Source organism: Magallana gigas, chromosome 8 (assembly GCF_963853765.1).
Source record: "Magallana gigas chromosome 8, xbMagGiga1.1, whole genome shotgun sequence".
In the NCBI taxonomy this organism is placed as follows: domain Eukaryota; kingdom Metazoa; phylum Mollusca; class Bivalvia; order Ostreida; family Ostreidae; genus Magallana; species Magallana gigas.
In genome coordinates, this window is record NC_088860.1 from 42854554 (window position 1) to 42881009 (window position 26456).

A 26456-nucleotide genomic window follows, 5' to 3' on the forward strand; every position below is an offset into this window, starting at 1 on the left:
GCCTCGTTGGCATATTTTCCTTTTTAATAATTTGGGATATTAGTATAGATCAGCATGCAATACCTAACTGGGTATGTTGTTTTTTTCAAAAACTATCATATCTATATATACTTTTGTAGTCCACAATTTTATTCCTGTAAAAAGTGTTCTTAATAAAACAATCTCAATACATAAATTTAGCCAAAAACTGAAACGCTCATGAACAGGGAATGCTTGAAACAAGTAATAACAATTTTAGAGTTCATAAAGAAATCTAACTATGGATGAGAGTAAAGGGGGCAGACTGGCGTAAAGGCTGAAGAATAGCTCCATTGTAGCTCCGTCCAGGAAGGCTGAAATCAAAGATTGGCCTTAATACCCAATAATATGTTGAGGCATATTTAATTACATGTACTTTTAGATTTATCTCTTTGAGAATTCATGTCTTTCAAGCAGTCATTCAATTCCAGTACAAAATGAAATCTATAAATTAAACACACTTAATGTAAATGTTGGTATAAACAGATAAGATAATTTTATGAAAAGGCAGTTAAAAGTTTCAGCTTCTCTTTCCATCTGTAATCATCTAAAGAACTGTGAAGAATGCTTATATTTTTACCGGTATATCACTTTTATTTTTTCATTTTTAAATTGATACCGTAATATGAATAACACAATAATTTTAAAGAAATCAATAGACAGGAGCTTAAGTAATTTGATAAACAGAAGTATTTGTTTACATGAAACAGAAGTGTTTATTTGTTCACCTTACAACATAAGAGTCTGTTTACGTGACAATAGAAGTGTTTGTTTGTTTGTTTGTTTGTTTGTTTGTTTGTACATGTATACACGTAGGAAGATGTATTGATGACAATACGGGGTTTTGTATTTTTTTCTGCAATGTCGCCACCTTTATATCCCACATGAATCACCAAATAAAGCATTTTATTGTTTAAATACTAACCTCGGTAATTTAAATTACTGTAAACATATCTATGTTTTTATCAAATAAAGAATTTGTTTTCTGTTTAAACCTCCTAACAATGCTTGACCTAGATTCGACTAAATTATATTGGATTGGCCATGCCGTTTTATGAGCACTTTACATTGAATATACAAAATGCAGTAGTGAAAAAGCCATTACCATACATACGTATGAACTAGCTAGAACAATCTTTATAAACACTCCTATAACTGTGTGAAGCTAAAGGTAAGAGCACTCAGATATCTTATTTAACTGTCCTTGTCATATTACAGGTGTGTACCTGACATTTAAATCTGAATCACGTGATCCTGTACAGGACAATAAACACTTGCGACCCGCCATGTTGGATTTTTGAAGTTTTTCATCAGTTTTTAACATTATGGAAGTTGGTCTATAATATCTTTTGGCAGCCTTTATACATGCAGGTATGATTTTTTACATATTATCAACTGTTACATCTTTTCAATAAATTTATATAATTATACCAAATTTTAAAATGAAAATCAAAGATTATACAGAAAAATGAACAAAGACCATCAGACATGCATGATACATTCTATGAATCCCACTTTCTACAAATTCATTTTTTAATGGGGGGAGGCATTACACATATATATTTTTAGAATAATTGGGCTTTATAAAAAATCAAAAGCTGCAGGGGAATGAACTGCAAGTATTGTGTTGACAAAGAACATTAATTTGTCATCTACATTAACATTGTGCACACAGAATGTTGCAACCTTTAAATTCCACGGGTAGCTGGGGGGACCAGGAACAAAGTAAAACTCCCAGAACACCCGCCATATGTTGGATTGTGACGTTTGGTAGTTTACCTGGATTTGAATTGATTAAGTTCTTCAACTTACTAAAAATGTTTTGAAATTTTCATAGTCTAAATTTTTACTGAATGTAGATATTAAAGTTAAGAACCGGTAAATTCCACATTCCACATTGAAATAAAAAATAGCATGTTATAGTATTATGATTTGATTTGATTTGAACATATTTTATTATGCAAAATAATATTTACATTATTAGTATTATGATTTGATATTTTACATTTAAATATTCAACATACATGTATCAACTGCCTTAATTTGTTTCAATGCATTATTAATATACATGTAATTCGATGTAATTTTGTCATCATGTGTACACATATTTACATGTTCCATGTTACATGGATTTACATGTTCCAAATTATTCTTGTCAGATAAATATCCCCATAGAAAGTAAAGAAAAAGTCAGCTGACCATGGACCCCAGGAACAGTGCCCAGGATGTTGTACGCTGCACCCTGTGTCAGGACTCTGTGGCCCCCATGTACTGTGAAGTTTGTCACATACATCTGTGTGGAAACTGTGTTGAGAAACATTTCTCTGATTCCTCTAAAGTCCATAATGTGGTGCCACTTAAACAATACTTAACCACTCTGAACTATCCCAAGTGTAGGAAACACCCCACCAAACAATGTGAACTCCACTGTGAACAATGTGACATTCCTATTTGTGTACAGTGTATTTCTTCTAAAAAACATTTAGGACACATACAAAATGATATTTTAAAAACCATTGAAAGCAAAACGGAAAAGTTGGAAAAAGATTTGCAAGAATTAGAGAAATTCCTTTATCCTAAATACAAAGAGATTGCATCCAACATCCCAGTGCAGAAAGCTGATCTGAGTAAAAACTCCCAGAAATTGACAACAGCAATTGACAAACAAGGAGAAGTCTGGCACAGAGAAATAGACACCATTATCACAAACCTGAAATCTAACGTGGAGGAAATGGAATCCAAACACCTGCCAATCCTAAATAAACAGGAAAATGAAATCACATGCACCATTTCTAAAATCACACAGACCATTGCTGAACTGAAGAAGTTACTGAACTCCAAAGATGTCTGCCTTGTCTCTGAGTACAAATCCAGGAATGCTGAATTCAGAAGATTGCCTCCTAAAATAAAAGTGTCCTTACCAAACTTTAGGCCTCAGAAAATCCACAAAGATCAGCTGATTAAACAGTTTGGTTCTCTGTCAGCATTATCTTTTACAACAGAGGAACAAGACTACAGTATGCCACCCCAGGGAGCCGAGTCCTCTCCCCCAGACCGGTCATTGATGGATGTACCCCAGGTCATCACAGCTATAGACAGAGGGTATGGACTATATGGTGTGACGTGTCTGAATGATACAGAAGTATGGACGTTTGGTAATGACAGCATGATGAAACTCTTCAACCTGCAGGGAGAACTAGTGGAGTCCATCCAAACCAAGTCAGGGAGCATGCCACACGACATAGCAGTGACAAGGAGTGGGGATCTAGTTTATACTGATTACAGAGATAGAACTGTGAACATAGTGAAGAATACACAGATACAGAGAGTGATCAGACTACGGGGGTGGAGACCTCACGGTGTCTGTAGTACCTCCTCTGGTGACCTCCTGGTTGTCATGGACAGTGATGATAAACAATCCAAAGTTGTGTGTTACTCTGGCTCCACAGAGAAACAAAGTATTCAGTACGACGACAAAGGACAACCTCTCTATTCATCTGGTGACACTAAATACATCAGTGAGAACAGGAACCTAGATATCTGTGTGTCAGACAATAAAGCCCGTGCAGTAGTGGTGGTCAATCAGGCCGGGAAACTCCGGTTTACCTACACTGGTCCTCCCTCTAGTACCAAGGGATCATTTGGTCCAGACGGCATCACAACAGACAGCCAGTGTCGGATCCTGACAGCAGACCTTAACAACCACCGTATCCACATCCTGGATCAGGACGGACAGTTCCTCCGCTACATTGACAACTGTCATTTACAGTATGATCCATGGGGTTTATGTGTGGACACCAGAGACAACCTCTTTGTGGCCGAGTACACAGGTAAAGTGAAGAAAATCCAATATTACACGTAATTTACATGTAAATCAATGAACTGTATAAATTAGATGTAAACAAACAAACCAAGTATAAATTACATACTGTGTGTGTAAATATTACAAGTAAAGTAACTGTTTACATCTGAATATATACGGTGTATATTAGATGGGATTACTGTGTGTGTTTATATTCTACATACAGTCAGTATATAAATGTAAATTTTCTGCAATAATCACTACCTTCATATCTTGTATGAAACATGTGTAACATGTAAAAAATTTAACCAGATATATAAGATGTAAACACATTACATGTAGGTTTCCATGTGTATGATTATTGCATGTCATCAAACTATGTGGGTTTTAACACAAAGTTTTTATATCTTTAATGTAAACAAAATGTTCTTTCAAATAACATGTAGACTGTCTATTATTGTAAAGTACAATAATCAAATTGGCTGTGTCTATAGGTATATAATTAACCACTACCTCTATTTTTATTAGATGTATATATAAGATGACAGTTTATCCATAACATGTCAACAAATTTGTTTTTTTACATGTGGTTATCAACAAACTTTTTGCTACATGTTTAAATACATGTAACGAAGGTTAATGGACGTGTAGCACTCAATTCTTTACCAGCAATGGAGCGAGGCCACAAAGGGACTGAGGCCCATTACTTATAAAGAGGAGTGGTACAGGTATATTAACCAAAGTAGAATTCACATTGTCTGACCTAATTATCATTACTTACCTTTTAAATCTTAAGAATTGGAGTAGATGTTTGATTTTTGATTAGGAATAGTCATGTGCCATTTTCTAACAGCCATGTTTTCTTTGATGAATGTTTAAATTTCAGAAAATCCACATCCAAAAGGTTCAGGGCCTAGTTGTTTTTTCTCTGAGTTTTCTTCTTCTTCTTTTTTTTTTGACTGAACTCATCGGTTGCTCCTGAAAAATGTAATTAAACAAGTAGTATATTTACATGATGATGTTTTAAATGAAATTTTGAGTTTTTTTAATAAATTCAGTTTGCCAGATAAATTGTGTTTTTAATTAATTCATATCAACAGTTACACTTTTACTATGGCATTTAATCCATGTGATCAAAAATGCCATTAATGGTATCTAAGACGTTAGGCTCTCTCTCTCTCTCTCTCGATCTCTCTCTCTGCACAGGCCCCTAAATGCCATTAAATGTATAAGGTACATGTATATTCCAGTATACCCTCTCAATATAAATACACACCAGGTATGCAACATTACCTTAATTTGTATTTACTGACAAAAGGCACTGGCAGGAATTTTAATTAAACAATGAAAATATTAAAGTACTGCTGCCCTACTGTGTCTATATTTTGGCAAATTTGAAACCTTTGAAGCATAAAATACCAGATAAATTAATTTTGGACATACACAGTGTAGCTCAATCTACCAATCTAATATAACTGTATAAATAACTGCAAATCTTAGCTAGGAAAAGGTGAAGATCCATGGTGTTTATCTACAAACAAATCACCTCACAATTTTCTGCCGTACACTAAAAAAAAGCGTGCAATTGAAAAGGGGGCAAGGTGATCCACTTGCGTTTCTCTATCCACTGGATATCATCACCCTTGGCTAGCAAAGGTGTATTTGTAATAAAACTAAAGTTTAACATAGCATTTGTGATCAAAATGAAACCATAACTGTGATATAAATGTGTGATACAACAGTAGCTATTGTAGAATCAACTCTATTTTAACCCCACGTTGGGCGCTAAAATGTAACAGAGACACGTATTGCCTCTGCTTTTTATTGATAAAAATTTGAAAACAATATGAAATGCAATATAACACACCTAGCACCTACATGCAGTGTTTTCGTTCATTCTCTGTGTAAAATTGTTGTTATTTACTTAAATATCCATACTACTTTAGTTTAATAAAGATTATATGATTTCCAATTTCTGTTTTATAATAAAAGTCTAAAATAAAAGTGGCAAATCAGGCAACTGGCTTTTTTTTTATTAAGAAGATGTGTTCAGTATGATACATGTATTACAGCCCTACTTGTATAGGCTGTAAAATGTAACGTTAATAAATATAATGATGATACAATGATACAGTGAGTACATGTATACATGGAAAGAGATATATATGTATTATTCTCTATGCTGTGTAAAGGTACACTAGCTTTAGCAGAGACATAAATAACTTATTATTTATGTCTGACTTTAGAGGCCTGTGCTTTAACAGTGTAACGGGATGAGAGAAATAATAACGGACCAGACCGGGATTCGAACCCGGGCCCCCTGAATCTCTAGTCAGGTGCTCTACCAACTGAGCTATCTGGCGCCGGTAATCGAACCGGTCTGACCGTCTCATTCCTCCCCCCTTAAATGATCTTCGTCCCCGAAGATCACCCCAGGCTCTTCCTCTGGCAGGAGTTCACCTGTCAGTTCCAGGGGTTGGTCACGGCACCAAATGTAACGGGGTGGGAGAAATAATGACAGACCAGACCGGGTTTCGAACCCGGGCCCCCTGAATCTCTAGTCAGGTGCTCTACCAACTGAGCTATCTGGCGCCGGTATTCGAACCGGTCTGACCGTCACAACAGTAAGAGTTTGACAACACACGCTTTTAAAAAAAAAGTAACACTGCACAATGTTGAATCATAAATTAAACCATATAAATCATAAACAATAAAAAGTACGTCTTTTCTTTACGTGTAAAAAATGTCCCTCTGCTGCAGTCTGCATCCTCCAGACGACAAGTCATTATATTCCAAACCCGACCTTGAAATGTCATCAAGCCCCAAGTCAATTTTCATATGAGGAAGGGGGGGGGGGGGTGTCCTCGCAGCAGAAAAGGGTCTCAAAAGAGGGCTCAAAATTTGTCGTGGAGAAAAATACAGATATTTTTTTAATTTTATTTTTTCCATTGATCGAATATTAAGGGTAACTTTGGCAAACGTTTTCCATTATAAAAAAAAAATTTATAGCCTACATTTTGAAGAGCCCGGGGCCTGCTCGGAATTTTAAAGAGGAAGAATGTAAGTTCTGAAATAGTCGAAATAAAGTAAGTGGGCAACGATATAATTTAGATCTAGGAAAAGAATAAATTGTATGCACGGATCCAAGAAATTTTCTTGCAGTGTTTGTGGGGGGGGGGGGGGGTGGCATGGTCCGGGATCTTTTTCTGTCAATGGAGAATAATTATAAACATTGTTAAAGTTTTCATGGGGTAGGAGTGGGGTCCAACCCCCTCCACCCCCCTCCAAAACAAAGAATAAAAACCGGCATGAATTGGGTTCATTGCCAAGTGCCACAAAAATATATTTACGAATGGAAACATTCATTAAAACTTAAATCTGGCTCTTCAGTTTTCTTATATATAAATATTTCAATATTATCAAGAAAAAAATATTCAGATGTATAATACATATCAATACCTAATAATAATGAGATAATTTGAAGCAGTATTTGTTATAATGAGGACAATTTCTCAATCAATCCAGCACAATTACTAAAGTGACTCGACTAAAAATAAACACGGTACCTACATTTATATATCGTAGATTTACAATTAACTGATTAAATATCAATCTCAATGTTAATGCAAAAATTCCACATTCAACTGCCAACTGCTTTCTACACTAGCTGCTTATTGCCGAAATGCATGTGCTAAACATGTTTTATAAACACTGGTATCGATATCGAATATTTAGTCATGCCTTGCTTTTAAAATTAAGAAAATATTATTTGAGTAGTTTATTTGATATATTTTCTATATTCTAAGCGCCTCCGAGTGTAATCGTGGTATTATTAAGGATTATTCGAAAGAGGAGTTCAAGTTTTTTAACGCATGTAGGAATCAAAAACAGTTTGAAATTTGTTGTTTTTTCATGAGTGATTGACGTTTTGTTGAAAGTGACATACATAAGCATATATAGGAGAATGTAATCATCAAAGATGTTAATTGTCCTTGGATATTTATTATTTACCTCCCTTTACTGCTGTCACATGAACTTCGCTTATTTTTAGTAAGTTTTTCTTCCGTATATCTTATCATTTGAAATGCAATAACTTTAAGCTACCTGCTGATGAGGTCATAATTGATGTCTTTCTTTTTCAAGTTTGTATTCGTTTTTAAAACTATAAACATCTATTTTGAAAAATTGAGATAACAGACTGATCTATTTTCTTGATCCTTCGTCAATAAATGAATATCTCGTTTTCTTTATAATAATATATTTTAATATTTACATTCTACTGTGTTTTTCCATTAAATTCCGTGATGTTTAAATGCCTCTAAATGCAACACCTATTCACTGCGTATGAATTTACGAGTAATATACATAAATAGTTCTTAAACCGTGATTTCTATGTTATCGGTTAAAAAACTGTATTTCATGAATGTTGTCGAAACACCATGTTTTATAATTATTAAACAAAAAGTTGACTTTGTTGTTAAAAGCAACATTTCAAGAGTTATTTATCATGGATTATATTTTCATGCTCGTCGATCTCATCTCAACAGTCTATGTGAAAACCAGTTTAAACCGGTTTTACCAAACAGCTGTTCTTGCTGTTACTTATTCACTCCCTCCGTGATCTGCACTTTATATCGATTTATTTAAGTAAACAATTGATTTCTTCAGCAAGGGAATGTAAATATAAGCATTAAATGATTTATTTTTGACGTCGTCGTGTCAATAACTGCCGTCAGGTGAGCAGACAAATTATCATAACGCGCTAACGCGCGTTATTCAATTTGTCTGCTCACCTGACGGCAGTTATTGACACGACGACGTCAAAAATAAATCATTCAATGCTATAATATATCATTTTTTTTACCTCATCATAAAGTATTTTAAAGTTTTCATTCTACAGATCCTTAACAGGATTGCATCATAATCAGGTGAGCGTTAAGGTCCTTGGGACTCTTGTCTCTGTATGTGTACGCACACGTTTGTTTCTTTGTTTGTTTTTTTGGCTTTTTTTTAACTTGGCTTGTCACAGGTTGTTGTGTGACTGCCCTACTAGTATAATCATATAACCATCTTGGGACTCTTGTCTCTGCACAATTTGTTTTTTGGTTTTGTTGTTGTTGTTTTTTTTTTTTATGGCTTTTTTATTAACTTTGCTTGTGACAGGTTGTTGTGTGACAGCCCTACTGGTATCGTCATCTTGTTGTATATGAAGAGTCACTGAGTGTTGATGTTTTGGTTGATGTTGCTGGTTATTTTATACTGCAGATATATAGTAAGGTTCCTGGAAACTGCCAATCATTGTTGTTATATTATAACACTCTGACATAGACAGATCTAACAAGCCCACCCATTCCCCCTTTTCCTTAAACACACACATACACCCACAAACATATCTATCAAATCTTTTGGAGTTTCATGAAGATAAGAGACAAAAGACAACGCAGTTTTCAACACATTAGTGAGCTCGACAAATAAATCAATATGTATAATTACAAATTAAATCGAATCAATCAATCTCAGGGCATTTGTTTTTATAATTATAAAACTTCCATTATTAAATAAGACCGGGGCAATAACTTAGCATGGAACGTTAGCATGTTGATGAAATATGGCTCAATTAATAGTACATACATGTGTAAGCGTGACAAGAAAAATAAAATAAAACGACATTTGCCAACGAATGTTAAGATTTTCAAATTTTTAACTTTATTATAAATCAAATTCATTTATTACTTATTGACTTCCCTAGTTAAAACAAAGATGTGTTTAAAAGATTTGCATGATCATTCGAGATATCTTCTACGTTTATATATTATCAGATGTTATTTTGAATTATTATACTTTCATGTAAATACTAAAATCTGATTGGTTAAGACGCAGTTCATAATCCTGTCTATTACCCTCCGCGTTTGCAACGCACTTAGCAACGGGTAACATTAAAAAATGTTACATGCGCGAAAATTATGCGCGTACGGTTCGCTGTAGAATTCACATTATTCCTATATAAAAGCCTCAAATTTTCTTAAAAATTAAGACATTCAGTATAACAAAATAAATAGTGCCTGTTTGGGAGGATAACAGTTGAATTTGACACCCCTCGAAAACCATTGTCAACCTCCGTTTCGCGTCGGTTGACAATGGTTTTCTCGGGGTGTCAATTTCAACTGTTACACTCCCAAACAGGCACTATTTATATACTATTACCCTCAGCGTTACATGTAGCAACACATTTGGCAAAGGTTAACACAACGAATTGTTACATGCGCATAAATTATGCGCGTACGGTTCGCCGTAGAATTCACTTCATTTCTATATAAAAGAAGTAAAATTTTCTTTTAAAATAAGACATTCAGTATAATAAAATAAAATAAATAGTGCTTCGCGTCGGTTGACAATGGTTTTCTCGGGGTGTCAATTTCAACAGCTACCCTACCAAACAGGCACTATTTATATATTGTGTTACATTTTTTACAGAAGTCTTTGTTAAATTTTTTTCTTCGAATAAAAACGATTTGTATAAATATTTTCTCTCTTTTAGTTCAATCTGAGTAAAATTGACATCCCTAGTTAAAACAAAGGCATTTTTAAAAGATGTAATTGCATGATCATTCGAGATGCCTTAAACGTTTATATATTGTGCATTGTTCTTTTTTTGATATTACCAGATGTTATTTTGAAATGTTACATTTTTTACAGGTCTTTCTTAATTTTTTTTCTTTAAAAAAAAACTATTTGTAAAAATATTTTCTCTTTTAGTTCAATCATTTTCCATTTCAAGGAAAGGGGAATAACTCTGTACTGCAACTCTGATTCCAGACAGGCAAAGTTTGGCTGTCCACATTATTATTCTGAATACTTCTTTAGTTCAGATAAATTAGAAATGTTACTAGTATTTTATATCTGTATTCATAGTCATATTCCACTTGCACATATACTTGTGGCTTCTAGCATGCGGTGACGAAGCTAGCCAACCTTGGATGGGTCCGCTAATTCAGCATCAGGTTCAGTGGCAGCTGTAAGCCCAATCATCCAAGGCCACAGCAAAACCCAGGGTGGGTGGGGGTGAAGCTCCCCGGAAAATTTTGGGTTCTTTAAAATAAATTCATTTCTAATGTGTATAATATAAGTCCTGTCAGCCTACTGAAGGGGGATGTCCTGCCATATTGTGCATTAAAACCAAAAGACAAACATTTTTAAAATTGTCCAAAAAAAGATGTCAAAATATACAAAAGTAATAATTGTGTGGTTTTGCATCATGTTTTAAATGCAAATTGCGTACACAGGTACAGAACAATGCAGTTTTTAATCTCTAAAAACAGAACTACGCAGCTGCAGATTTGAATCAAAGACCTCAAAATATAGTTAAGGGGGTTATTAGTGTCCACTCTAAAAACCATCTTCGCTAGCCAGGGGTTTACGATCCACTGTGCTCCTCTGTAACGTCGTAGACGTAAATGGTTAACCCTTGGCTAGCAAAGATGTTTACAACCATTGAGCAAAAAGGTTGAACCTTACACATTAAAGTATTACTATGGCATTCTTCCTATCATTTTAAAGAAATATACTAAATATTTAACCTGCTTGCAGTTCAATTAAATAATTCATGTAGCAATTATTTTATAGTTTGATCTTTAACACAAGTAGTAAGGCTTCATAGTGCAATGTACCGTCTATCAGAATATACTTGAAACGAAGTACATGTATTCACCTTTATTCATTTGACCTTTTTATCATTGAAACCACCCCCCCCCCCAATTTTTTTTATGTTGAAATGTTAAACATTAAAAAGTGACAATTATATTTAAATATCATTAGAATTCATTCATTCAGATATTTCAGAATGTCCAGTAAAACCTTAAACATCCTTCAATCTTCATTATATTACGTAAACCACAAATGTTACAAATATATATGAGATATGATAAATATAAGCAAGAGCAGTGGCATTTGTTTAAATTTTTATTCCACACCATGTGGTGCATTAGTACCACACATATGGCACTATAACATTGAATAATAAAACCCATAACAATGAACAGTTAGCACTGATATACACACGCCTACACAGCCACGGCTCCTAGTCTATTACCATTAGCACTTCAATTGATTTCATTGATTTCATACACCTAAGTCACATCCATTCCAAACACCCTCGTTCCTCATCCATATAAAAAGAAGGGATAGCAGACCAATGCACCAATTTCACCACCTTTGAAAGTTGAAAATCCACAAAACCAATCACATTGTCCCCAAATGCCCCAATCTCAGCCTGTTTCACACATGATAAGGAATGTCAATGTGAACACATGTCTGATTGGCTCACTGTATCACATGATGAGGTCACATGACATGCAGCCTGCTGTGTACTAGCACATCATGTCCAGGAACTGTGTACAGTGGGTGGGACTCTGTCCGTTGGCCGCCTTCAGCGAGTCGTTCACATCTCTCCTGAACAGCGACAGGTTCTGTGTGAATCTAAAGGGTGAACAAACCAAATAATAAATTTTATATTACAATTGCTTAAAAAGAAGTATCAGCTTATGATGAATACCTGTACTTAGACTATATTGATTTTTTGCAAACGTTCTTTACAAAGAATTAATTTCCTTTGGATAGTAAACCCTATGAATTTTTTATGATTTTTATCTCCAAAATTCAGCTTGTGAAAGATTGTGAAAGTAATGTCATCCATTATTTAAATCTCTCTCTCTGTCTTTCTCTCACCACTCATCAGGTTCTCTCTCTCTCTCTCTCTCTCTCTCTCTCTCTCTCTCTCTCTCTCTCTCTCTCTCTCTCTCTCTCTCTCTTCCTCAACACCCCTTACTTGTCTCTATTCTTTGTGTGTAGGGACCTCTCGATTCCACTCATCAGGTTCTCAAAGCACTGGACCATGGCCTGCTGTTTGTCTGGGGGCTGGCTGGCTATGATGCTGTCCCGCAACTTGTTAAAATACTGAAAATACAACAATTCATTAAAACCCTAACAGCAAATTTTATATAGAAATATTGAATTTAATCACTGACATTTTTTATCCAATGCACGATACTGTAAAAGTGGTTATTTAAACTCATAATTTTTAATAATAGGCACAGGGATAATTTGCAGTTCTAAGCTTACCGCATAACTAGTGAAAATTTCCTGCACACATAGATAACCACTTTTACAGTAAATATTCTTCATGAGGCAATGGATATTAAATCTAGAGCTTTTTTTTCAAGGACTTTCCCATTTTCCAACATCAACGGCTTCATGGACCTGCAGCTCTCTAACCAATAGTTCAAACGGACAAAGACTTGCTTGGAACGCTATTAGGGAAACAGAACAACATATCCTTGATTTTTTATATGCAAGTTATAAAATAAAAATGTCCTACCTCCTCGTTAAGTAGAATAAGACCCAGTAAAGGCCTTGACATGGACCATTGGTTCCAACAGTCCTCAAACATGATAATATTGAGTACTGTAGACAGCATCTGTAATAAAGCATGACAGTATTAAATACTCAGCAATTATGTCAAAATGGCGTCGGTAAACATTTCATTCTTTAAATATAATATCAACCAACTTTTATTCCTGTAGAAGAAATCTCAAGGTTCGCAAAACCTCAACTGTCTCTGGTATTTTATTTTCTAGATAATCTACACCTTGATTATAAAAATTGGTTGCTACTAACTAGTTCATCTCCATTAAATTGCAAAGCATAGTAGTCGTGAAGAATAGTTGGTTTACAATAGTCTGAAGAAGCATAAATCTAAGGCCAAAGAGCACATCAAAAAGGAGTATTTACTTGCTGTAGGATTTCTGGGTGAAGTTCTAGGATTCGGAGAAAAGCCTCGTTCTGCTGCATGTGATTTCGTTTCTTCTTTTTGATTGTAAGGTTCTTGAACAGATAGGTGATGACTGTATCCAGCGTGGCACAGCATCCGGTACATACCATGGTATCTGTCAGAGAGAGACACACACTTACACTCATTCAAAATGACAGGCAGATAGTTTTTGTAAATTTCCTAGAATTCAGAAGTTCAAGAGGATTTTATTTAGTCCAAGGGCAAGGGACACCAATGAAAACTTCATTAAATTCATTAACCACCAATAACTACTGCAATACACGGAAATATTCGCCCCCGTTTTATTTTCGCCCCTTTCCCTCTAGTTGCCAGTGGGCAAATTTAAGACTTGGAGAATTCAAATGTCTTCAATTATCTCTCTTGAAACACAACAATTACTGTATCTCGGCAAATTCAAGACGGGGCGAAACTGTTTACAAAAGTAGAAGGGTGAAAATTACACGGGGCCAAAATAATCCTGTATACAGTTATCATAAAAGAATAATAGATAATCATACATAAGATATGAATCTTAGAACTTTTTCTTGTATAGTCAAAATGAAAATATAAGCAAAGGTTCAGGTATAACAAAAAGATATCAATATGATCAATAAAAATATGTCCTTCCTAAAACCCTAAGATACATGTGCTTGAGAAACTTAAGAAGTCGTAAGAAATCAAATTCTAAGAGGTAAAAAACACTGAAATCTATAGTGAAAGACACGAATAAAATTTCATAAGATTGCAATTATGAACAACACTCATGAAAGTACATATATAATATTGTGTTTATTTAAAACACAAAGAGATGAGACTAACCCAAGCAGTACCATTTCACCTTTCAACAAGGGATATAGTTTTGAGATGACTTAAATGAAACCAGAGATTCTTATTAAGCTACATGTAAAACACATATTTTAGACAGCATCAAATATAAAATAAACCATAGCATGACATTTTGATCTTTAAAAAATAAATTCCACATCCCCGAGCAGTTTGACATCTTACCTTGGATAGAGCTCCATTTGTATGCTGTTAAAACAGGAACAAACTCTTTATTCCTGTTTTTATATACACTGTTCTCCCCCTCTTAGTTTTACAGATACATACCCGCATATCAAAACTACATGTTTCAATTTCTAATATGCCAAATGAATGAACTTGTAAAATTTATAAATAACTGAATGCACTAAAGATGAAATTGACTGACAAGGATTATTATTTTTATCCATGGGACATAATGATTTTTCAGAGGAACAGTTACCCTTAAACAAAGACAGATAATTTACAAATCTACCAGAAGAGCTTCGCCCCTTATCACCCATCCCATTAAAAATGAACATTCTTCTTTATTTTAAGACCTGGCCATATAATAACCCACATACAAATAAATAAAAATAAACACCATACAAGTACATGAAGTATTGCAGAGTGTTTGATTATTACCTAGAGCTGTGAGACCCTCAGATATGGTGGCCAGGATGTAGAGAAAGACTTGGGGTTCTAAGCTACTGATGAAAGCCATGTGATCGTTGGCCAGGCACTCCAGCAAACTGTAGAAGTTCTGGCTCAGCTTGGGGTAGTCCTGTGGAAATAACAGAGAGACTCATTACTTACCACCATACATCTCTTCAATTACATGTATTTATGAATAAACTGTGTATATTTCTTATTCACACAGTCTCTTCACAAAACAATTAAGTGAATGATGGTATGCTGTTTAACCTTACAGAGCTCGATCAAACCATTTATCAAAACTTCTAAAAATTGCTTCCCCTTGTTTAATGCATTTTTTTGTCATCTGTTGATGACAAAAACCGGTACTTCCCTTTTGATTCCTCTTATTATTCCATGTAATTATAGTAGAATAAATCCCTACTTCCCTTCCCATTGCTCTTATAATTGCATGTAATTATAGTAGAATAAATCCCTACTTCCCTTCCCATTACTCTTATAATTGCATGTAATTATAGTAGAATAAATCCCTACTTCCCTCCCCATTACTCTTATAATTGCATGTAATTATAGTAGAATGAATCCCTACTTCCCTCCCCATTACTCTTATAATTCCATGTAATTATAGTAGAATAAATCCCTACTTCCCTCCCCATTACTCTTATAATTGCATGTAATTATAGTAGAATAAATCCCTACTTCCCTCCCCATTACTCTTATAATTGCATGTAATTATAGTAGAATAAATCCCTACTTCCCTCCCCATTACTCTTATAATTCCATGTAATTATAGTAGAATAAATCCCTACTTCCCTTCCCATTACTCTTATAATTCCATGTAATTATAGTAGAATAAATCCCTACTTCCCTTCCCATTACTCTTATAATTCCATGTAATTATAGTAGAATAAATCCCTACACAACACTAACCATTACTCTTATAATTCCATGTAATTATAGTAGAATAAATCCCTACTTCCCTCCCCATTACTCTTATAATTCCATGTAATTATAGTAGAATAAATCCCTACTTCCCTTCCCATTACTCTTATAATTCCATGTAATTATAGTAGAATAAATCCCTACTTCCCTTCCCATTACTCTTATAATTCCATGTAATTATAGTAGAATAAATCCCAACACATCACTAACCATTACTCTTATAATTCCATGTAATTATAGTACAATAAATCCCGACACATCACTAACCATTACTCTTATAATTCCATGTAATTATAGTAGAATAAATCCCGACACATCACTAACCATTACTCTTATAATTCCATGTAATTATAGTACAATAAATCCCGACACATCACTAACCATTACTCTTATAATTCCATGTAATTATAGTAGAATAAATCCCAACACATCACTAACCATTACTCTTATAATTCCATGTAATTATAGTAGAATAAATCCCGACACATCACTAACCATTACTCTTATAATTCCATGTAATTATACTATAATAAATCCCGACACAACACTAACCATCAGGTCTCTCTGGGACACAGACAACAGGAGCTTGACAAACATTCCAAACGCCTTGTCCAGCGCGTTATCTCCATACAGTCGGAACACTCCAAAGTTGACATAATTACCACAGAGGGCCGCCTTCAACATGGAGAAACACACCGAGATTCCTTTCAATGTAGGACAGGTTAAAGAAACTTTTACTCTCGTTTTACAACATTAAAACATAGCTTTCGTGTTATATCTTCATAATATTTCACCTAGCAGACAATTAATTCCAAATAAAAGTTGAAAGATCTATAATATCTCTTTAAACTGTTCAAGTTTGTCATTTTATATAAAGCCCAGCTACCTGAAAAATATAATTTATCTATGAACAATCATAATAGTGTTAAGGATATTTCATGGTATAGACTTGATCCTTTGGAACTTCTCCTATTGTTAATATTCTTGACCCTGTAAAAAAGAGAGTGCAAACTTTATAAACTTAAGTCAAATTAAAATATAAGGTTATATTTACATTTGCAATCATTTTTATAGGGCGAGAGGTCATATAATGTGAATGTTCATATAATACATAATGGTATTTATATAGCCCTCACCATAGCTGTCAATCACTTTGCTGACCTCTGTACCTTTAATGATTTATTTCTAACACAATATCATAAATGTTCATTACATATTTACATAAAATGGCCCTCACCATAGCTGTCAATCACTTTGCTGACCTCCCTGAACAGGAGATAGCCGTTGGGGGAGGAGACGTCAAACAGGAGTCTCTGTGAGCGGCTCTGAACGAGCTCGGCCATCAGCTTGAGTACAGGGGTGGTGACCGCCAGGTCGTGGTACCACACCTCGATCGCCCGGTGTAGAATGGGCGTGTAGAACGGGTAGCTATAGATTGTTAAGCTCAACATCTCACAACAAAGTTCCCCGATATCTACATCTCATACAGCTTTATTAAACAACAAAATATTTGACATTAGTTATTACTTTGTGGATTTTTTTTTTAATAGGAAAAAAAAGAATGGGGGGGCAAGTTCTTTGCATTTGTGTTTAGATTATTTGCTGACATGAAAAAAATAAAATCAATTCCATCAAAAGCTTGAATAAAGGCAAGGTAATAAATGTATTGGTCCTTTTCCTTGTCACCAAAAAATGTAACTCAATAACACAATATGCAACCCATAAAGGATACGTCCAATCAAAAAACATCATGTAGCTTGTTTTGGTGTTGAAGGCGAATGCCACCCCCCTCAAATCTCGGGCAAGTCCTACCACCGCTCTCTGTCAAAACAAAACAAGCCACAATTATCAATGTGTGTTATATGTACGGTAAGTGGCAGAAATGGACTACACCAATTAATAATACTTTATCTTTAATCTTTCTCAATAAATGATAACATTAGGAAAGTATTTATGACAATGTGGTTAAGGAGATTTTCTAATAAACAGGTTTTGATAACCCAATTTCTCTGCTCCACCACGAGAAAAAGTCTGGCAAATCTATAGGACCTGGTATGGAAACTGATACATATAAAAAGACTAGCATAATTCTTCCAAGTTCAGCATTCATTCTAAAGCCATTCTATTTCTGGACAAAACAGACTATTTCTTGTTATTTGGTGTCATAGAACTAACATACAAACAATTTCAAAATGATTTTGTAAACCATCTTTTATTCATAACAATTTCATTCTGTACCTCAGATAGGTAAACTAGTTCATGGTGACTAATATAGGGGACTAGGCCTTTATTAATGATTTCAAACAAGAACAAGAGATTTGTTGGCAGGTAATTATTATCACTTGGCAATTCACAAAATTTTCTAATGGACAAATTAAAATCTTTATAAAGTATACCCCCACTGACCTTGGCTTCTTCCTCTTTCTGGGGCGTGTCCATGTTTGTCAGCATTGTGCCCACCGACTCAAACGCAGCTGTCAAAGAAAGCAAGCGATTAGTTCAGTCTGAGAAAAACAGCAGAGAATGATTAACACAGGATATAGGGAACACAGCATGTGCACGAGAAATATACATGTAAATGTACAATGTATTGCAAATTACATAATTCATTATATTCTTAACTGCCTCTGTTTTTTTCTTTGGATAAAAATAAATATCATTACTCATTCTTGAACTTTAAGAATGACTAAGTTAAAGACAAAGACATGAATGTCAGAGCCAACATATTAACATATATAAATGAAGCACCTACATGTTAAAGGGACCATGAATTCTTCAAATTTGTCCTCGTCATCTTCTCTGAGGTCGATCATTAAGAGGCGAGCCAGAGCTGTGTAAAAAGTGGTCCTACACCTCATGTCAGCAAACGAACGATTGTTTGCGTTCAAACCCAAGAACGGAAAGTGTTCATTCTGAAAAATCATATCACTTAGAGATTTCCATGAGATGACATGATTACAACGAGGGTAATCTTACATTGTTTCAGAGTAATCAAATTCAATATATTTGAGTGTCTAGAAGGTTTTTTTCATTGAATTTCAATCAGTGGTTTGAAATATTTTGGTAGATTTTTAATTCGAACAAATGAAAATAACTCTGTAGAAATTTTTGCAGTTTGTTAATAAGGGCAATTGCCCCCAAAATTCCAAATTTTGCAATTCACCAAAATTACCATATAAGGTCAGATCGACTGAATATTAAAATGTTTTCTAATTTACTATAGGAGTATTTTAAGAGGGCACAATGGTCAAGGCCATTTTCAGCATTTATTGACCTTCTTTAGAAAAAGAGCTCTATATAAAAGTAAAGAAAATTACCTACAATTAACAAGTAAAATGAAATATGCATTTATTCTTCACTAAATAACAGTCTATAGATAAACAAATCATATCTTAAAATCCTAGGTAGATTTGATGGTTAATTTGTCGACCATCAAGCCTCGTTAACAATCAAACATATTTCCATTTCCAGTTTTTGCATACAAATCAAGCCATAAAAGCTTCTTTAGTAGGAATTCTTTCTCCAAACAGTTACACTCTTGTAATTAGCAATTTGATGACTAACTTTAGTGAGCGACTGTTAAATACTTACCGTATGATTACTTAAAACAAACTGTACAGCATCTAGCTTGACTAATTTTCGGACAGAGCTGTAGCCCATGGACAGATCGTTTAGAAGCTGCAGTCTTCCATGTTATTTGTTCACTTCGGGCCCAGTATTTTAAGTTTGTAATTCTACAAACACAAATCTAAATTCAATTATTTCAACAAACATAAATTTTATATCTAAACCCTTCAACTGCACAGATAACAATTGTCAAAATAACACGACAAAAGAGCTAAATTTATAGTATCCTTTCACTGATGGAAAAAATATCACATCAGAACGAAAATCTTCACACTACTGATAATGTTAATGTTAAAAAAATTCAAAATTGAAATATTTCTCTCTATTCCTTTCTTAAAAATGTTTATTCAGCATTTCTCATATTAGTTAAATAAAGCATGCACAGACAAAGTAAATGTATAAAAGTATGTGTACTTACATTTTACCAATAAAAACACTCAGTACCATAGATTCATCATTTAATCCTAACACTTCTGATAACCGTCGATAAACCTGCAAGCAAACAACACACGAAAGAACCTATACACCTAATGCAATAGATGACATATTTGGACATGTTTGTTAACATTTGCAAATTTTTCCATTTTGATAACTGTTCATCATTTTGATAACTTCATCTACGTCATAAAACAGTCTTGTTGACAAAATCTATTGAAATTGATAATTATTCTGACAATTCATCTAAACATTATTCATTATAAACAAAAACAAAACAGTTTTATGAAACAAGACAAGATCTGTATCTCACCTTAGACATTTTAGGAACTTGGTCCCCAACATAAATTTTCCTAAATTGTTCAAAAAAGCTTAATATGGCAAGGTCTAGTTTTTCACAGGCATACTGGGCAATCCTCGAGTCCACTAAATTCATTAACTGTAAAACCCTGCAATGAGAAACACATTGTGACCATGGTACTTAAATCACTACTTTCTTCCTTATTCTACAGAATAAATACAGGTACTAACACACATTGCAAACTTCAAATTCACCCATATTTATGATAACAAAAGGGCCTCAAAGCCTATATTTACATCTTTTAAAATAAAAAAGATACCAATAAGTTCTAAATGGTGATAAGAATTTCAAAAGCATGTTCATATAACTGAACCAGAAGCTCCAACAGAAACACAAACCATATGATATGTCCCCATTATCAAAAGTACTCCCTCTCCCCTTACCTACAAGCTAGCTTCCTGTCAGAGGGACCCCCTCTCCCCTTATGGCCTTAAAATTCCTGTCAGAGGGACCCCCTCTCCACTTACCTACAAGCTAGCTCCCTGTCAGAAGGACCCCCTCTCCCCTTACCTACAAGCTAGCTCCCTGTCAGAGGGACACCCTCTCCCCTTACCTACAAGCTAGCTCTCCACTTACCTACAAGCTACCTCCCTCTCAGGGGGACACCCTCTCCTCCCATCTACAAGTTAGCTCCCAGTCAGAGGGACCCCCTCTTCCTTTACCAACAAGCTCCCTGTCAGAGGGACCCCCTCTCCCCTTACCTACAAGCTTCCTGTCAGAGGGACCCCCTCTCCACTTACCTACAAGCTAGCTCCCTGTCAGAAGGACCCCCTCTACCCTTACCTACAAGCTAGCTTCCTGTCAGAAGGACCCCCTCTCCCCTGACCTACAAGATAGCTCCCTGTCAGAGGGACACCCTCTCCCCTTACCTACAAGCTAGCTCTCCACTTACCTACAAGCTAGCTCCCCGTCAGAGGGACCCCCTTTCCACTTACCTACAAGCTAGTTCCCCGTCCATGGCGTCGTGATCGTCTGTGCTGGCGAAGGAGATCCGACCACCTATCACAGCTCCTATTATGTACACTAACCAAGATAATCGACCTGAAAGAGTGAAGAAAGCACAGGTAAAAATAAATACCTATACTAACCAAAATTATCAACCTTAAAGATTTTACAAACTATCTAACAAATAACTGTCTACAGAAATTTGCACTAATGGAGCCTTATTCCTAATGTGATTTTTCCCTGTTACTTTTAATATTTTTATCTCTACCTGTATATCATCTTTATATTAAATAGTACTCTTTCTCTCTATGTATATCATCTTTATATTAAATAGTACTCTTTCTCTCTCTCCCTCTCTCCTCTCTCTCTCTCTCTCTCTCTCATTTATCATATTACCTAGAAATGACCTTGATCACCATGGAGATAACCTCACCTTCTTGTATCGTAATCTCTACCCCCTGGGTTCCTGAATTGATGGCTTCCTGATACCGCTGGGCTGCCTCATCAAACAGCTGAACCAGGAGACCACAGGTTTTCTCGTATTCACACCTCCCAATGGTAGAGAGCTATTAACAAAATGTCACCGTTACAAACTTTTACACCATACAATACACACAAACAATACTATATCTGTTAAATCTGATGCATCCAGCAAAGAAAAAACATGCATATTTTAGTGCATTTGATTTTGTCTTACTTGAAATTCATTATCTATCTGAAATAGAGGTCATGTTGTCCTGTACTAAATCATAGCTTACCTGGTCTAACTGTTGATTGATCATTCCCTGGTCCTCTAATGGATCTTCTAATCCGTCTCTACAATGTTGTAAAGAATGTTCATTTTCATGCAACACTGAAGAATTCAATCAAAATACTTATACAATGAAGATGTACATAGTTTATCATCTTAAAAGAAATCAACCTTCTACATAGAAACATACATGTACAATTAGATCCACCCTCTACATAGTAACATACATGTACAATTAGATCCACCCTCTACATAGTTACATACATGTACAATTAGATCCACCCTCTACATAGTAACATACATGTACAATTAGATCCACCCTCTACATTGTTACATACATGTACAATTAGATCCACCCTCTACATTGTAACAGACAGGTACTGTACAGTTACAAGTCTTTGAGCCTTCTAAAGTGTATATTTCTTAGCATGTGTGTACCAGGCAATCCATATTCAATTAAGTTTAAATCCACTTTTTGTTAAGATTTTTTTCTTTAACATGTCATTTACAAGCATGACTCATAAACTAGCTCTATATTACAAGAACAAGCTCTATATTACAAGTACTAGCTCTATATTACAAGTACATGTCTATATTACAAGTGCAAGCTCTATATTACAAGTACAAGCTCTGTATTACAAGTACAAGCTCTGTATTACAAGTTCTAGGTCTATATTACAAGTACTAGCTCTATATTACAAGTACATGTCTATATTACAAGTAATAGCTCTATATTACAAGTACAAGCTCTGTATTACAAGAACTAGCTGTGTGAGGACTATGGTGACAATGCTCACTTGATGACCACGGTGACTGACTCTAGGCGGGACATAGTGTAGGCCTTGAAGATCTCCGGTGTGTACGTCTCCAGCAGGTGGGGCTCGTTAGCCTTCACGTAAGGCATGGACGCCACCATCTTCTGCCACAGGCTCAACAGGTAGTGTACACTGTTAGGCGCAAACTGCCACATTTGCTGCAAAACAAGCTTTATATACTTGTTAAATTGTCACTATCTTAATCTCTGGTACTCTTGTTAAACACATTTACAAACTCTATATTTAATCTAGGATTAGCCATCAATTGAAGAGTTGCTGGTTTGAATCCTCAACTGTTAATTGGCTCTGTGTGATCATATACCAGGTACACTTAGCAATGCCATTTGGTCTTGTCCAACACCAAATTATAATTTATTACACTTATCACTAATTTCTGTTATAAAAGGACACTTGTATAATCCACCATTGCAAATATGCACATTCGTTCCTTTTTTTATCCATTTAAAAATTCTTACCCTCAGACTGGTCACAGTAAACTCTGCAATCCGTTTGATCAGTTCCGGATAAATTGTGACCTTGACTAACTCTCCCAGCTGATAATTTGTTTTTAGCCTTGCTAACAGGCGACAAAACTCATGGTAGTTACTCGGATCAGACAAATCCTGCAACATTACATGGGATTTTGTATTTCAAGTTTTTAATCTTTTCAAATTTCCAATCACACATATATTTCAGTTTAATATTTTCAAAATTTATTAAATATTGGATATTTCTGAAGACTAATTCATGTAAATAAATATTTTTTAGCATTGGGGTATGTCAATCACTACAAATTCTTTCCCCTTCTAACATTTAAGTTACAATAAACAAGAGATGTTTGTAAAACACTTATGCCCTCCTCCCTTGGAAAGATGAATGGAAACTACAAAGGGACATTACTCTGTCAAAAATGCATGAACGTACCAAAAACTAAACTTGACCTAGATATTATTATGATAAACATGTATACCAAATTGCATTTCAATATGTCCATCCTTTGCGAAGAAAATGAACAGAAACTGTTGGTGGACCGATCCACCGACAGACCGGCCGACCGACCGAAGCATTGATTATGCAATAATAAGAATGGTAATATAAACACATACACTATCATTAATTTTTCTTTTCATTCTTCTTGATCCCACAAATAACAAATCCAAATAACAAGAACTAAGTACATGTATTTTTTTTCTTAGACAGAAAAATTACAACACAAAATCTCCTGACCTACCATACTAGTATCTATAAGTTAACAGTAAAATCAGTAGCCCATTGGCAGTTGATGGACCACTGTGCTTCAGTTTCATTAATTAATAGACTAACACTTCATACCTGTGGATTTTCTAGAATGTTGCAAACTCCGGTGGTTGAGAAATTCTGTGTTGTTGAACAACGATTGCCTCACTGACGCAATTTGTACCGGACAGGATAGGGTCTGAAATAAAAAATCAGCTACATGTAATTAATCGTTAATAAAAAAAATTCATGTGATTGTAAAACATTGTATCGAGTCTTACATGTAGAAGCAGGGATTAATCTTTGCCTCGTTGGCCTATTTTCCTTTTTAATAATTTGGGATATTAGTATGGAGCATGCAATGCCTATATAACTGGGTATGTCTTTTTAAATACTATCATATCTACCGGGTACATGTACTTTTGTAGTCCAAAATTTTATACCTGTAAAAGTATTCTTAATAAAACAATCTCAATACATAAATTTAGCCAAAAACTGAAACATTCATGCTCAATGAATGTTTGAAACAAGAAATAACAATTTCAGAGTTCATAAGGAAATCTTACTATGGATGAGAGTGAAGGGGGTAGACTGGAGTAGAGGCTGAAGAATAGCTCCATTGTAGTCCCGTCTAGGAAAGCTGAAATCAAAGATTGGCCATTATAACCAATAATATGTTGAGGCAAATTTAGTTACATGTATTTTTGGATGCATCTCTCTGAGAAAGCATGTCTTTCAAGCAGTCGTTCAATTCCAGTACAAAATGAAAATCTATAAATTTAACACACTTAATGTAAATGTTGGTATAAACAAATAAAATAATTTTATGAAAAGGCAGTTTAAAGTTTCAGCTTCTCTTTCCCTCTGTAATCATCTAAAGAACTGTGAAGAATGCTTATATTTATATCGGTACATCACTTTTATCTTTTCATTTTTATATTGATACCGTAATATGAATAACACAATAATTTTAAAGGAATCAATAAAGAGACAGGAGCTTAAGTAATTTGATCAACAGAAGTGTTTGTTTACATGAAACAGAGGTGTTTGTTTGTTCACCTTACAACATAAGAGTCTGTTTACGTGACAACAGAAGTGTTTGTTTGTTTGTTTGTACATGTATACACGTAGGAAGATGTATTGATGACAATACGGGGTAATGTACTTTTTTCTGCAATGTCGCCACCTTTATGTCCCACATGAATCACCAAAATAAAGCATTTTATTGTGTAAATATACCTCGGTAATTTAATACTATAAACATATCTCTGTTTTTATCAAATAAAAAATTTGTTTTCTCTTTAAATTTCCTAACAATGCTTGACCTAGATTCGACTAAATTATATTGGATTGGCCATGCCGTTTTATGACCACTTTACATTGAATATAAAAAATGCAGTAGTGAAAAAGCCATTGCCATACCTATGAAGGTCACATACCACTATTTTTACCTCGTGCTCATTGACCATGCAAGTAGTTCCATTCTAAAAATGTATGTATTTATTTCAAAAATTCCTAGGGGTACTAATTAAATGGTCGAATTCGGTTCCTTTTATGGCATGGATGGAAAGAAGAAGGTTTGAAAAAAAATACAGGCAGGAAAAAATTTAGAAAAATTATCTTTACAGGTGCAATAGAAAGGGTGTAAAGAGGCCAATGTTTACACAAATTCCAAAGTGAAAGTGAATTTTTCATGGTAGGGGTTATTTTAGGGGCCATATCTCAGTCCCCTCTCGATTGACTTTCCGGTAGTTTGGATATGTTGTTGGACTAGTGTCATTCTATAGGTATGCTGTATTTGAACTCATTTGAGGCGGTGGAATTTTTTATATGATTTATTTTTGTATAAAGGAATAAGAGGGAAAAATAATTGTGGTCTGTGTCCTGAACTAGAACAATCTTTATAAACACTTCTATAACTGTGTGAGGTTAAAGGTAAGATTACTCAGATATCTGATTTATCTGTCCTTGTCATATTACAGGTGTGTACCTGACATTTAAGTCTGAATCACGTGATCATGTACAGGTAGGTGGACCAGGAACAATAAACATCTGCGATCCGCCATGTTGGATTTTTGAAGTTTTTCATAAATTTTTAACAGTGTGGAAAGTTGCAGGTCTATAATATCTTTTGGCAGCCTTTCTACATGCAGGTAAGATTTTTTAAATCAACTGTTACATCTTTTCAATAAATTTATGATTATACCAAATTTTCAAATGAAAATCAAAGATGATACAGAAAA

The 26456-nt window shown here is 34.6% G+C and overlaps 2 protein-coding genes and 2 pseudogenes across 6 annotated transcripts in view; 2 read left to right on the plus strand and 2 right to left on the minus strand.

Moving 5' to 3' along the window:
• LOC117685973 (E3 ubiquitin-protein ligase TRIM71-like) overlaps positions 1 to 5658 on the plus strand; it is a 27848-nt gene extending 22190 nt beyond the window's left edge. The window contains exon 2 of the mRNA XM_066070289.1: positions 2178 to 5658. Coding sequence (XP_065926361.1) covers positions 2219 to 3880 — 1662 coding nt within the window. The 5' untranslated portion in view covers positions 2178 to 2218 and the 3' untranslated portion in view covers positions 3881 to 5658. The remainder of the gene's footprint in view (positions 1 to 2177) is intronic.
• The window catches only part of LOC136271016 (exportin-7-like), a 20232-nt pseudogene extending 13626 nt beyond the window's left edge, over positions 1 to 6606 (minus strand).
• Positions 1101 to 26456, plus strand: part of LOC117690149 (E3 ubiquitin-protein ligase TRIM71-like) — a 29417-nt gene continuing 4061 nt past the window's right edge. For 3 of the 5 annotated variants that reach the window (XM_066070279.1, XM_066070280.1, XM_066070281.1), the window contains exons 1-2: positions 25872 to 26000; positions 26196 to 26366. The gene's annotated coding sequence lies outside the window, so the exon portion shown is untranslated. Of the gene's footprint in view, positions 1390 to 1693; positions 1926 to 25871; positions 26001 to 26195; positions 26367 to 26456 lie in introns of those variants that run through there. The other 2 variants (XR_010708888.1, XM_066070282.1) reach the window with 2 other exon arrangements.
• LOC117689945 (exportin-7-like) lies at positions 11782 to 26210 on the minus strand (annotated as a pseudogene).